Source organism: Perissodus microlepis, chromosome 5 (genome assembly GCF_051167445.1).
Source record: "Perissodus microlepis isolate ML-2025 ecotype Zambia chromosome 5, ASM5116744v1, whole genome shotgun sequence".
Classification (NCBI taxonomy): domain Eukaryota; kingdom Metazoa; phylum Chordata; class Actinopteri; order Cichliformes; family Cichlidae; genus Perissodus; species Perissodus microlepis.
In genome coordinates, this window is record NC_140465.1 from 15,695,978 (window position 1) to 15,710,090 (window position 14,113).

The 14,113-nt window shown below is 44.7% G+C and overlaps 2 protein-coding genes and 1 pseudogene across 2 annotated transcripts; 1 reads left to right on the top strand and 2 right to left on the bottom strand.

Annotated features, from left to right (window-relative positions):
• Positions 1-5,335: 5,335 nt before the first annotated feature.
• LOC146386947 (uncharacterized) lies at positions 5,336-6,138 on the bottom strand. The gene has a single exon (XM_084927284.1). The coding sequence runs from the start codon at positions 6,136-6,138 to the stop codon at positions 5,419-5,421; it is 720 nt and encodes a 239-aa protein (XP_084783410.1). The 3' UTR covers positions 5,336-5,418.
• An 874-nt stretch (positions 6,139-7,012) lies between these two features.
• LOC146386948 (uncharacterized) lies at positions 7,013-9,900 on the bottom strand (annotated as a pseudogene).
• Positions 9,901-11,184: 1,284 nt separating this feature from the next.
• Positions 11,185-13,481, top strand: LOC146386949 (uncharacterized). The gene has a single exon (XM_084928197.1). The coding sequence runs from the start codon at positions 12,602-12,604 to the stop codon at positions 13,472-13,474; it is 873 nt and encodes a 290-aa protein (XP_084784323.1). The 5' UTR covers positions 11,185-12,601; the 3' UTR covers positions 13,475-13,481.
• Positions 13,482-14,113: the final 632 nt, after the last annotated feature.

The following is a 14,113-nucleotide window of genomic DNA, read 5'->3' on the forward strand; positions in this document are numbered from 1 at the left end:
CCTCACACCTCGGTATTCACTACTCATCCAACGTGTGAAACCTGCTGTGAGGACAATTAAAGTGTGGCCAGAGGGGACAGACGCAGTGCTCCAGGACAGATTTAAAAACACAGACTGGAATACGTTCACCCACACAGACCTGGACCAGTACGCCTCATCTGTACTGGATTACATCTCCAAAACCACAGACAGTGTCACCACCCAGAAACGGATCACCATGTACCCCAACCAGAAGCCTTGGATGAACCGGGATGTTCGTCTCCTCCTGAAGGCCCGCAACACCGCCTTTAGGTCAGGAGATGCACACGCCTACAGCACAGCCAGGGCTAATCTAAAGAAGGGCATCAAAAAAGCCAAACACCATTACAAAAAGAAGGTAGAAGAACACTTCTCCAACTCCAACCCCCGACGCATGTGGCAAGGACTCCAGACCATCACAGACTACAGGACCACCAAACCCTCCCCCGCATCCTCTGATGTCTCCTTCCTCAACGAGCTCAACAACTTTTATGCTCGTTTTGAGCGAGGGAACCCCACAACCACAACCAAAGCAGACGTGACGCCAGACCACCAACCTCTGACTCTCTCCCCCACCGATGTAGGAGCGGTGCTGAGCAGGATCAATGTCCACAAGGCTGCAGGCCCTGATGGCATACCCGGGCGTGTTCTCAGAGCGTGTTCTGGGGAGCTTGCAGGAGTGCTGACAGACATATTCAACCTGTCCTTGGCCCACGCTGTGGTACCGGCTTGCTTCAAATCCACCTCCATCGTCCCGATACCCAAAAACTCCAACCCATCTTGCCTCAATGACTACCGCCCAGTAGCACTCACCCCCATCATCACTAAGTGCTTAGAGCAGCTGGTCCTAGCACACTTCAAATCCTGTCTCCCCCCCACCCTGGACCCCCACCAATTCGCATACCGCCAGAACAGGAGCACAGAGGATGCAGTCTCCATCGCACTGCACTCTGTCCTCTCACACCTGGACAACAACAACACCTACGCCAGAATGCTGTTTATAGACTTCAGTTCAGCGTCCAATACAATCCACCCCTCACAACTCATCAGGAAACTGACAGACCTGGGCATCAGTTCCCTCATCTGCAAATGGTTACTGGACTTCCTGACCAACCGCCCCCAACATGTCCGGCTGGATAACCACTGCTCATCTACCATCACAATGAACACCGGTGTACCACAAGGCTGTGTGATGAGCCCCTTCCTCTACTCCCTCTTCACCCACGACTGCAGACCTGCTGATGGTTCCAACACCATCATTAAGTTTGCAGATGACACCACGGTGATTGGCCTCATCAGTGACAACGATGAGGCCGCCTACAGGGAGGAGGTGGATCGTCTGGCTGAGTGGTGGGACACAAACAACCTGCTGCTTAACACCGAGAAGACCAAGGAGCTCATCGTGGACTACAGGAGGAATGCTGACCCACATCCACCCATCCACATTAAGGGGACGGCTGTGGAGCGTGTGAGCAGCTTCAAGTTCCTGGGAGTCCACATCTCCGAGGATCTCACCTGGACGACCAACTGCTCCAAGCTGGTCAAGAAGGCTCACCAGCGCCTCTTCTTCTTGAGGACTCTGAGGAAGAACCACCTGTCCTTAGACATCCTGGTGAACTTCTATCGTTGCACCATCGAGAGCATCCTGACCAACTGTATAACAGTCTGGCACGGGAACTGCTCTGCCTCGGACCGGAAGGCGTTGCAGAGGGTCGTGAAAACTGCCCAGCGCATCGCCGGAGCACCACTTCCTGCCATAAAAGACATCTACAGGAAGCGGTGTCTGAAAAGGGCTGGGAAAATCATCAGAGACCCCAGTCACCCATCACATGGACTCTTCACCCTCCTGCCCTCTGGGAGGCGCTACAGGAGCCTCCGGACTAAGACCACCAGGTACCGGAACAGCTTCTTCCCCACAGCTGTCAGACTCCTGAACTCTGCCTCCTGACATCTGACCCACGTTAACACATGGACTGAACATACACACCCACAATGGACAACTGTACCCTCAAACACACAATAATAACATGGACTGAACCACCACTCACAACCACTAGCACTTTATATAGATACTGTAGAAATTATCCACATATCTAATTTATCTTAACTGCACTACTGTATAGCTCTGTAAATAATCATTCTGTACATACGATAATTTTTAACCCTACAACTGTTTACAACTTGCATAGTTCCCATTTCTGTATAACTGTATATCTCAGATTTCTGTAAAGTTATTTATTTCATATTCTGTATAGTTTTTCATATTTATATCCTGTTCATAGCCTGTACATAGCTTGTACTCACTACAGCCTGTACATATAGTTATAGAATATTCACAACATACTTCATACCGTGTACATTATAACATACCATAATAGACCCATTTCTGTAATATACTTACATATCTATATTATTGCTAATATATATTGTAATATATCTATATCACTAAAGCACTTCTGGATGGATGCAAACTGCATTTCGTTGCCCTGTACCTGTGCATGTGCAATGACAATAAAGTTGAATTCTATTCTATTCTATTCTATTCTAACAGCGCCATTTAGAATATGTCAAACGCTGTAGTTTTTGAACGCCTAGTTCGGGGTCTTTTCACTCCGCGTGACAGTGTCCGTTTGTTGGATCTTCTGCCTGGTTTTGTGGTTTTACGCTTTTTAGACAAAGTGTGCGCTGTGGGTGGGATCTTTGAAGTATAGGGCATATACACATACACCCCATTACCGTCCTGCTTAGTGGCTGTGGGCTTGGTTATGTTGGATATGACATCAGACACTATGCCTGATGCGGCTGTTTTTAGGTGGGGTTTGACTATACTGACTCCTTTTTTAAACAGCGGTACTGCAAATCTAAATAAGCTGCGGAACAACCCCCCTAGACCTGCGCCATATTGTGTGCTGGTCCCTATATACCCTCCCAACTCCCCCCCGGCTTGCGCGAGGTAATATTTTAGATATTTTGCTTCATCTGTGTTGTAGACACCCATCCTTTCTTTTTAAAAATGCTGTCTTATCGGTCAGAAGTGTAGCTTGACAAACACCTTACCGTATAAAAAGGGTATGTGTTGATTCTGGTCGTCTTTCAAATCAATTTCTATGTCGTCGATTAATGTCTTTGACACAGGTGTGTAGTGTGGGCTGTCAAATTGCAAAATGGTTACACGCCGCACATCGTCTGTGATATTTATAGCCCTTAATAGCCGCGCAGAGGTATAATGACCCACAGACAGCTCGATCGTAGTTACGGCTAGGGCATCATCTTTGACAGGGTTATAAATTTCTACTCGCGCGTCTGGTTGTGGAAAAGACAACCAAGTGCGTGGGTACTGTATCTCTATAACAGCTACCTCATACTGATTATTCAAAACAATAGGTTTTGCTAGTTTTGTTCTAAAATTAGATATCTTATTGCCTAGGTAAACATGAGCCGATGCATTCGAGAAGAGACTCACATAAAAGCCTGCTTTGTTGTTCTTTTTATCCATCCTTCTTTACTCCGTCTCTGCACTGTGATGAATGAATGACTGCAGAGCTGTGTCATCCGGGTTAATCACGCATCAATGATGTCTTTTTCTGGAATCCATGAATTAAAACTTGCTGGCCATCCTAACCATTTTACTAGAGCCATCTTTTTCCGGCCCACTTTTTTTCTAGCCAATATGCTTTCAATTTTAAATGTTTTGTTTTTATCAACAATCACACGTTGTATTTCAGGCTCATAAAATGTTCCTTTCAACACCTCTCCTGCTAGATCGGCTAGTCTGTAGACTGGAGGTTGTCTCCCTATACACTCACTGATTGTGAAAATCTCATCGGTGTAGGTTTGTTCGTATCCTTTTCGAAACACTCCTCTCAGTTTCGATATTCGTACGGTGTCGCCAACATTAAATTTAAAATGCACTTTCTTCTGAGGTTTGGTTTTGTACAGGGTGTTAAAGACCAGCTTCTCATTATCCTTATTTACCTCTGCCGGAGCCATTTGGATAGACCTGTGATAAGCATTGTTATATGCCTGTGTGAGCTCAGGGATGACTTGTACATATCTCCTTGAGTTGACGGATGTTAAATACTTCCACATTCTACCCTTGAAGCTGCGGTTGAATCTTTCAACAATACTAGATTTAACCTCACTAGCTGTTGAGAAATGTTTGCTGTTATATCGCTTCATTAGCTGCTTAAAGGGTGTATTATAAAATTCTTTGCCTTCATCTGTTTGTAGTTTCATAGGGATCCTGCCCTCGGTAAGTATATCCTCAAATGCTGCTGTTACGGCTGGGCCCGTCTTGGTTGTGAGACATCTAACCCATGCATATTTTGAGAATACGTCTATACATGTTAGCAGGTATCTAACACTGTCATTATCTGCCATGTATTCAGACATATCAACCAGATCGGCTTGAAACTGTTTGTCGATTCCATTAACCAATACTCTGTTTCTGGGAAAGTGGATCCTAGCTGGTTTATGGAGTGTGTAAGTGTCATCTCGTTCTAAATAATGTTTGACCTGTGATAATGAGGGTTTTACCCCTGTTGCCTCGGCGGTAGCTAAACGGAGCTTATTTAAACTGGCCAAGCCAGCAGGATGGGCCGGATCATGATAAATTTTATACAATGTGTTTTCCATGATGTATGCAAGACACAAATGACTAAAATGTTGGTGTTAACACGTCTTTTTATTTCGTTCACACAGACAATGAATACTGAACAGCATACATTAAAACAGGTGTCTCCCAGCCCAGTAGTTACCAATCATGCGAAGCATGGCTGGTTTAACACGCTGGGCATAACGACTTGATTCTAGCAGCAGCCCAATGTTGTCGTTAATTGCGCATACTATATGTTGTGATGATCTCAGTTCAGTCATGGTGTGTTCTGCAATCCTGCTGAATTGTGTTCCAGTCCCAGCGACTGTGTATGAGCGTACAAACAGGCGGATGGCGGGGATGAATCGGTCTGTCATGAGCCTTATCATCACATCGTCATAGTAGGTGTCAAAGAAATACTCAGACAATTCGTGCAAGCAGCTGTGTTGCACCTGACTGGGATGAGCTGTTTGACATCCGTAGCATGTATCCTGTAGAAAGTCATTTAGCGCCAACATCAGCAAGTGGTGGGTTGCAAGCTTGATGTCGATAATGGTTTCCTCACACAGACCCGATCCTGTAGGATCCTGCAGCAATTGTGGAGAGGGGGGTGGAGTTGGTGGGGCCTGGATTAGCAACGCTGGTGGAGGCGGGGAGTCTGTGAGGTCCCATGCTTGCATGTCTCCCTCTGAAAAATGAGAGCAATAAAAAGATGTTATGTTTTGTTGCATAGATGCGCACACACACACACACACACACACACACACACACACACACACACAAACTAAACCTACCATTTGGTTTATTTAGTTGTCAGACGGCCTTATGATTTTAGGTTTGCACAGGGTAGAAGGCAAACCAGTCTTCGGACAAGTCGCAAAATCATCAAAAACAAGGCGTTTTCTAATACCCTCGTACACAGTGTTGAGACTGTCCCTCTTGATGGCGTCGTCAATCTGGCTAAACAGATGCAGCATAGGTCTCCAGTCGCACCACTGTATAAAAAACATGTCCTTAAACCATGTAGCGCGCTCTTCTATGCTCAGAGGGTAAGGATTTAACCTCCAGTTTTCAACCCCTCTGACAGCAATAAGACTTTCCCTGTCATCACATACACTAAGAAAAATAAAGTCATTGGGGCTACGGTTGAAGCGATCGGCCTCGACCCTGTAAAGTTCAGGGCCTGTTGGACTGGTCCACTGCGAAACATACAGCATCTCTGGGAATCCCACACTGTCCAAGTCCGCACAAACAACAATGCGAAAGAGTTTCCAGTTTCTAGTAGACATGTGTTGTGTCTTCCCCCAAAACACTCCCTCACCACAATCTACACGAAGTATAACTGCTCCGTTGGTATATTTAACGGTATATACATACCCATTACTGCCTCGATATTCTAGGTTAAATTCAGTCCCATCTACGGCATTTTCACAGCGCTGCTTTTTGCGATGAGGGCCCCGGAGGCCTGCGCCTGTAGACGTACCTAGTACGGCTGTGGCTTGGGCGATGTCCTGGCTGCTCGTCATGGTTGATACAGATGTCATCCTGCACTCCTTAGTTAGAGGTGTCTGTGTTCCTTAGGTCGCTCTGTTGATGCTCCAAATGGTGAAGGAGTCCGTTTTATATGTATGTCTGTTAGACCAGCCCAGTAGGAGGTGTCATTACACCCTTCCGGGGTTGGCCATGGTTTCTGTTGACCTCTGACATGATAAGATAATGGAATTAAGTGTTTGTGAAGAAACACCTTTGGGCTGTGATGCTCTTGATAAGGGAGCATCTTTTGTTGCTTCATACCTTTTTACAGACTGTTGGACGCCTAAACCCCCTCTGTCTAACTGTTACAGGGTGTGGCTAGGTGTGAATATGTGTTTTTTAGAAGTATCACAGTTTATTTCTAAAAGAATACATGTTGTTTGTGGTGCTCTATTTAAAACTATTGGTCTGTGAAACTTTTAGAAAAGTGAAAGGCCCCTAAAATAGTTAAATCATCTATGTGTGATCATCGAGTCTAACTGTTGCAGACTAGTAGATAATTATAAGACTAGTTGCATTAAAGCCGCATTGGGGTTGATACAGCGCTAGTGTGAATATGTACTTTTAGGGGGGGGGGGCAAAAAAGCTATAGGTATATTACTACTGTTCCAGACACAAGACTAACTGAATGTATTGTTTCTTCAATCAGCTTTACAGAGGCAGAAAACAGACATTAAAATCTAAAACAAAACAAAATCAACCAAAAGCGAGTTTAAACAGATAGGTTTTTAACTGCTTTTTAAAAGACATGACTGAGTCCACAGATCTCAAACTCAAAGGGAGCGAGTTCCAGAGACTGGGAGCCACTGATACGCTCTGTCACCTTTTGTTTTTAACCTTGTATGCAGGACAGCCAGCAACCCCTGGTCACAAGACCTCAGGGACCTGCTGGGGTGATAGGAAAGAAGAAGATCACTTAAGTAAGTTGGAGCTACACCGTGCAGGGCCCTATAAGTCATGATTATGATCTTAAATTGGACCCTGAACTTGACAGGGAGCCAATGCAGCTGAATCAGCAGGGGAGTGGCATGGGAGTATTTGTGATGCTTTGTCAGAAGCCTAGCAGCAGCATTCTGAACACCCTGCAGTCGTTCCAGGGAGGCATTACTTAAGCAAGTAAACAAGGAATTACAATAATCTAAGCGAGATGAAACAAAAGCATGAATAATCATTTCCAATTCGGAATGTGACACAGTGGGACTCAGCTTAGCGATATTTCTTAAATGGTAAAAACAAGAGCGAACCAAAGATTTAACGTGTGTGTCCAGCATCAGAGCTGGATCAAATGTAACACCAAGGTTCCTAATGGATGATTTAATATAGGAAGCAAGAGGGCCTAGATTTTTAACCACGAGGGGAACAAATTTCTCAGGAGCAAAGACAATGACTTCCGTTTTATCAGCATTTAGTTGAAGGTAATTACCAGCCAGCCAATCTCTAATGGAATCTAAGCAGGACTGCAAGATTTGGAGCTTAGAAACATCAGGTGGCCTAAAAGAGATATATAGCTGAATATCATCTGCATAACAATGATATGAAATATCAGAGAAAGAGCTAAGAAATTGCAGAAGAGGGAGTAAATACAACAAAAACAATAATGGTCCCAAGACAGAGCCCTGAGGCACCCCATAGGCAAGAGAGCTGACGGAGGATCTGAACTTAGAGGTAGCCACAGAGAAAGATCGATTTGACAAATAGGATTTAAACCATTCCAATGCGGTACCCGATACACCCACCCAGTGGTTTCATCTATCTAACAAAATAAGATGATCAACAGTGTCAAAAGCAGAGGTCAGATCCAGCAACATCAAAACAGTGCACTCTCCAGCATCATAATTCATCAAAATATCATTAGACACTCTAAGAAGTGCAGTTTCGGTAGAGTGAGTCTTACGAAAGCCAGATTGAAATTTATCAAGAACGTTGTGTTCATCTAGAAAATCCGTGAGCTGCTTGGCCACAACCTTTTCTAAAATCTTGGCAATAAAAGGCAATTTTGAGATGGGTCTGTAACTGGAAAGCAAAGAAGGATCAAGTTTAGTTTTTTTTTAAAGTGGGTGAATGACAGCACTTTTACAGTAAACAGGGACCTGACCAGAGAGTAGAGATGCATTAATAATTTTAAGAACACTAGGACCAATAGACTCAAAAACATTTTTAAGTAAAGACCCAGATAAAATATCAAGGGGGCAAGAGGATGATCTCATTGAAGTGACCAGCTTCAACAACTCAGGTAAAGACACTGGTAAAATCGGAACAGGCAAATGGTACATGGAGGGAGAGATTTTGCTCCTTACATTGCTAACCTTTTCAACAAAGAAGGAAAGAAAATTTTCACAGTCTTCATTCGAAGAAATAGGGACAGCAGCAGAAGCCGGAGCAACAATATCCCTAATTGTGTCAAATAGAACCTTAGGGTTACCTCTGCTCCTAGAGACTAGGTTTGAAAAATAAGCAGCCCTTGCATCACGAACTGAAGCGTTAAAAGAAACTAAAAGGTCTTTTAAATAAAAGAGATGAACCTGTAAACGAGTCTTTCTCCACAAACGCTCAGCTTTACGACAGACACGCTTTAAACAGCGAATGCTGTCGTTTATCCAGGGCAAGGGTTTTGTAACAGGGGCTAGTCTAGTTTTAATAGGGCAAATATTATCGATAATAGAAAGACAGTAATTATTAAAAAGATTTGTTAATAAATCAACATCATTAGAAACAGGCAGATCCAAATTAAAAACGTCAGAAAATTTAGCAGCAGTAGAAGAATCTAAGATGCGTGAGCTAAAAGCACGACGCTCAGGAGGAGGAGGCAAATAAAAAGACAAATTAAATATAATACAATGATGGTCCGAAATAAAAATATCCTCAGAACTAATACAGTCAATGGTTAAGCCAATAGTAAATACAAGGTCCAGAGTGTGCCCTTTGGTGTGGGTGGGGCCAGATACATGCTGTGTGAAGTGAAAAGAGTCCATGATGCTAAGAAAACCTCTGGCAAAGAGGTCAGAGTCATCATCAATGTGCATGTTAAAATCACCAATTATTAGCAATCTGGACAACTTCAAGATGGAAGATAAAAAGTCACTGAATTCCTTTAAGAATTGACTGTCCAGGTGGACGATAAACTACAGCACAGTAACACGGATCTTTAATTCCAATTTTAACCAGCTGTAGTTCAAACGTTGACATTTTTTCAACCATCAATGAGCGACAGTGAAACCAATTTCGATACACCACAGCCAGTCCTCCGCCACAACCAGTAGTCCGCGGCCGACTGACGAAGGAGTACCCGCCCGGGCAAAGTTCGATACGGGAAGAATAGTCACCATCACGCTGCCAGGTTTCAGTTAAAAATAATAAGTCCAGTTTTTTCGAAAAAATAAGATCGTTCAATAAGAACGTTTTATTTGTCATAGATCGGGCATTGAGAAGCGCCATGCTCAACGAGGAATAAGTCAAACTATTATCGACACTGACCCGTTTTAGGGGGCGTAGAAACTGGGGGTTCGATCCATAACGATCATAGATACCGCTCGCTGCTGGGGCAGCGGGCCAAATAATAGGAGAGTCTGGATGAACACTCCTAAGGAAACACGATCTCATTATAAGTCCAGGCTTTGCAAAATCCAGCAGGGACGGGGGAAACAAATTCTCCTCCAAACGGGCAGTCTGAGCACAGTGTAACAGCCACTATGGTGTGGTGTCCCTTTAATAACACTTAGAGTCCCAGAGAGCAGCCATTTGGCTTTTCTACCTTTTAAAACCCGCCTTCCAGCCAAATGGCTGGTAGGCTTTTAGCTAGGCTTTAGCTTCAGCCAAGTGGAAGCTAAATTGGCTAGTCATCAATTTATATGTAAATTAGGTTGTTACCTGAGAATTCTAACTGCCAACTGCCTCTTTGTTTGTCTGGGGGGGGGGGCTGCTAAAAGCTGTGAACTTCCTTTTGTGTTCATCTTGATGCATTCTCAATCATCCAGGAAAATAAATCTCCAAAAGTCACCAACTTGGAGTGGTTAGTTTCCTGAGCCACAAGGAAACTTGTGTTTCAGTTTGCCATCTTAGGGAGAAATCAACACACATGGGTGTATTTCCTTTGTTGCTGAGATTTATTGATAAAAACAGTACAAAAAACCCCCAACTATTTGTACACATATTTACAAATAATAATAAGTGAGTGAGTACATTTTCAACATTTTCAGCAATCACTCACAATCCTGGCACTGCCATGGTATCTGTAGTCTGCATTTACCACATGTGTATCTGTAGCAGGGAACACATCGCATTTCCCGGCGACTCTTGTTGACTGTGCCGAGGATGGTGGTTTTCCGTCTAAGTTTTTGCGCAAGTGAAAGCGATGTGAAGAAATTGTCTGTGGTAACATTTCTGCCCTTGTCTAGGAATGGTTCCATCAGCCTCATCACTACATTTTCAGACAGTCTCTCCCCACTGGGACGATTGGGGTCCTTGCCAAGATATGGGAAGACATTGCAAATGTACTTGGATTTTAGGTCGCAAGCCACCCAAAACTTGATCCCAAACTTGTCAGGTTTACTTGCAATATACTGCAGGAAACAGCACCGAGTCTTTGATGGGAAAAGCTGTTCATCAACGGTGATATGTAGACCAGGGTTGTAGCACGTGATGCAGTTGGTGACAAATGATCCCCACACACTGGAAATTGCAGCGAACTTATCAGTCTTTGCTCGATCACTGCGGGGGGACCTGTCATCAAAGCGTAGGCGTTGCATGATGTCTTGGAAGCGGTTTCGCGGCATAGTTCCAATGATCTGTGGGTTTCCCAGGTTTGCTGACCAGCAGTCATGTAGCGATGGAACCCTAGTAACCCCCCGCAAGATGACAATTGCATCCACCTCAACACAAAAGGAAGTTCACAGCTTTTAGCAGCTCCCCACCCCCACACACAAACAAAGAGGCAGTTGGCAGTTAGAAATCAGCAATCATTCACACACCCCCACTCCCCCACTTCTCAGGTAACGACCTAATTTACATATGAATTGATGCTAAAAGACTAGCCAATTTAGCTTCCACTTGGCTGACAGAGGGTTAGAAAAGCCTGGGACTTCCAGTGGGACACCTAAGTCGAGGGTTGATGGTGTCATCAGTTTGTGCCACTGCTCTCTCTCTCTCTCTCTGGGATTATGAGGACACGTGCCTGCACACTTGTGCTTAACGAGGGACGGATTTATGTTTTCTTCTCCAGACCTTTTTTTTTTGTTTTGTTTGCAACGCTTGGGTTGTATGAACGCTGGGCGTTATGTTGTTGAGCCGCAGCCGTTCAGCCGGGCTTTTATATGGTTGTTGAAGAAGGCATATTAAAGAACCACCGTGGATTACTGATACCAGCGTGGGTGTGTGTTCTTCCGACTAGCCTGCTAGGTGTTTTGCCGCCTCCTCTCAACCACGCAACACAACCCAACGTTACAAAATGGTGCCCGAACATCTTCTCTTGGACCTCAGTATGCAGTATCTTCGAGCAGCTGATGATTGATACATTAAAAGGTACATCGCGGCAAAGTAGATCTAGTAGTAGTCTGCCATACTTCGCGGAAACAGACCAGGCTGGCCTCGACGCGGACGTCGGGAAGATCACCGATTCACCGGATCACGGAGGTGTGTTTCCACGGCAACGAGTGAAGCCGCCGCAGCGCTGTTTTCGGGATGTATTATCGTTATCTGCTGAACGCCTTTACTGCGACATTTTTGGATTAACGTGGATTCATGCTACTTGGACGCGAGACGGATGCTGCTTCTTCATAGTTTCTGAAGTGCATGTATGCGGAGTGAAGCGCACCGGGGTTTTTCTCTCCCCTTCACCAGCCGAGCTCACGCTGCAGACTTTGCTTCATCCGTACGGTCTCTGCAAGTGGGAACTTTTCCACGGGACAAACCTCTATGCTGTGTCAGGACTGGACAAGTTTGGAGTCGACTGGAAAATCACCGTACTGATGTTGTGAGTGTATATATTAAAAACAAAAAAACAAAAAAAAAAACGCTGTCTATATTTCAAACTGATTTACTATTGATTCTCACTGACTTAACTGTTCTTATTGAGATGCTGTTTTATGTGCATTTGACTTGAAAAGGTGTTACTCATACACAGTTACTCATAAGTTTGGATCGATTTTGCAGCAAAACGCTTTTGATTCAGGGTGTTTACTTCTTCTGCCTCCACGTTTCATATTCAGATAATACATTTGCTGCTTAAATTCAGAATTCACATGGTTTGGATATTTTTGTGTGATCAGAACTGAAGTTGATTTCAGCGTAACTGCTACCTTATATAGATTTGGGTTTTTGATAAGTGTGTATTATGGCTACTCATCCTGACTTGACTGACATGTGTGATGATATAGACTTTATGTTACACCCCAACCGACTTACTGCCAGACATAGTACTGCTGACCTTGACCAGTACAAAGTCTGCAAGCAGAGGTTGATATGCTTCAGCAGTTCCTTCATGACTCTTTGGACCTCCAGAGGAATATTTTGGAGCAGTGGACTCAACAAAAAAGACCAGTCCCAAAAGTACCAGCTGCCCAGATTACTCACCCTTTTCCTCAGGCCTCCTCTACTCCATATGTGCCAGGCCTACCAACCAGTGGAACGGAGCGATCTATCTCAGCACCTGGCCCCACGCAGCCCGCCAGGGCCTTGTCCCAATCCCAGTCAGATTCGCTGGAGCTAATTAATACAACCAGAGTCCTTGCTGCGGCATTGCACCAAGCTAAATTGGAGCCCAATGTGTTCGCTAATGATGGCAGTCTTCACCCAGAAGAATGGCTACAGTCTGTTAATGCTTATAAAACCTCCTTAGACCTAACAGACGCCCAAATCCTCAGAGAGCTACCACACTTCCTAGCTAAGGAACCAAGAAAGTGGTTTAATGTGCTCATTCCTCATGTATCTACATGGGCTAAGTTTTGTGAACTTTTCAGAACTGTCTTCTTGCCTGCTGACAACCAGGAGCAGATTTTGAGAGGCATCCTGGACCGTTTCCAGCACCCCGAAGAGCCTCTGCCAACGTTTGTTGCCCATATGCTCAGTGAATTTAGGAGACTGAGGAACCCACCATCTGAACAGGAGCAAATTGAGCTCATCTGTAAACACGCAGTGGAGAAGTACAGAGTAGCACTGTATGGAACGCCTGTAAGGTCAGTAATTGATCTAGTGCTGGGTGCCCATGAGCTGCATTCTGTTCTTGGCACCAGCCTTTCACAGCCTTCCCGAGCTCAGCTGAAAAACAGAGCTGAGGGAGGACCCCGCTGTTTCAAATGTGCCATGCCTGGTGTTACATCTCGTACGTGCCCCTAATGCCCCTAATGTGTGGAGCAAAGCAGGAACCAGTCTATCGCTCCTACAAAATAAGAGATTTGGAGGCGCTGGTTAAACAGCTCCCACCCATAACAGAGGGAGGAGCAGCTTGGTTAAGGAAGTTAAGGACCTTAACAGAAGGGGAGGAGCTAGCTATTGGCGATTTTTGCGCTCTGGCAGGAAGGTGTATGATAGGTGGAGGATTAGCAGATGTGGAGGAAATTGCTAACACCACAATTCTTCCAAATGACGTGCCATATAACAGAGTAGAAGACAACCTAGCTGACGCAGTTCGTGAAAAATACATGACTCCAAATTTAGGTTCCATACCAAAAATAACCTGGGATCCAAAATACACTCCCAGAGAATTTCTAAAGAGAGCTAAAGAACAATGGCTGTCACAAACTGGCATACATCCGGGCCAGGAAGGAGAGCACCGAGCTTGGTTTCGTGCAGCGGTGTTAAAGGGGCTGCCAGATAAAGTAACAACAGATTTAGAAAAGAATCCAGATTTTTCAGTAGCAGATTCTACTCAGTGGGAAAGGCACGTGGCACACCGCCTCCAGGTGGATCAGGATGAAACGAACGAACAGAAAAAAGAATTAGAAGAGGCACAAGCGCAACTGCTAAAATTGCAGC

Excerpts from the sequence above, each read along its gene's own strand:
- LOC146386947 (XM_084927284.1), bottom strand. The coding sequence starts at position 6,138 with ATGACGAGCAGCCAGGACATCGCCCAAGCCACAGCCGTACTAGGTACG.
- LOC146386949 (XM_084928197.1), top strand. The coding sequence starts at position 12,602 with ATGCTTCAGCAGTTCCTTCATGACTCTTTGGACCTCCAGAGGAATATT.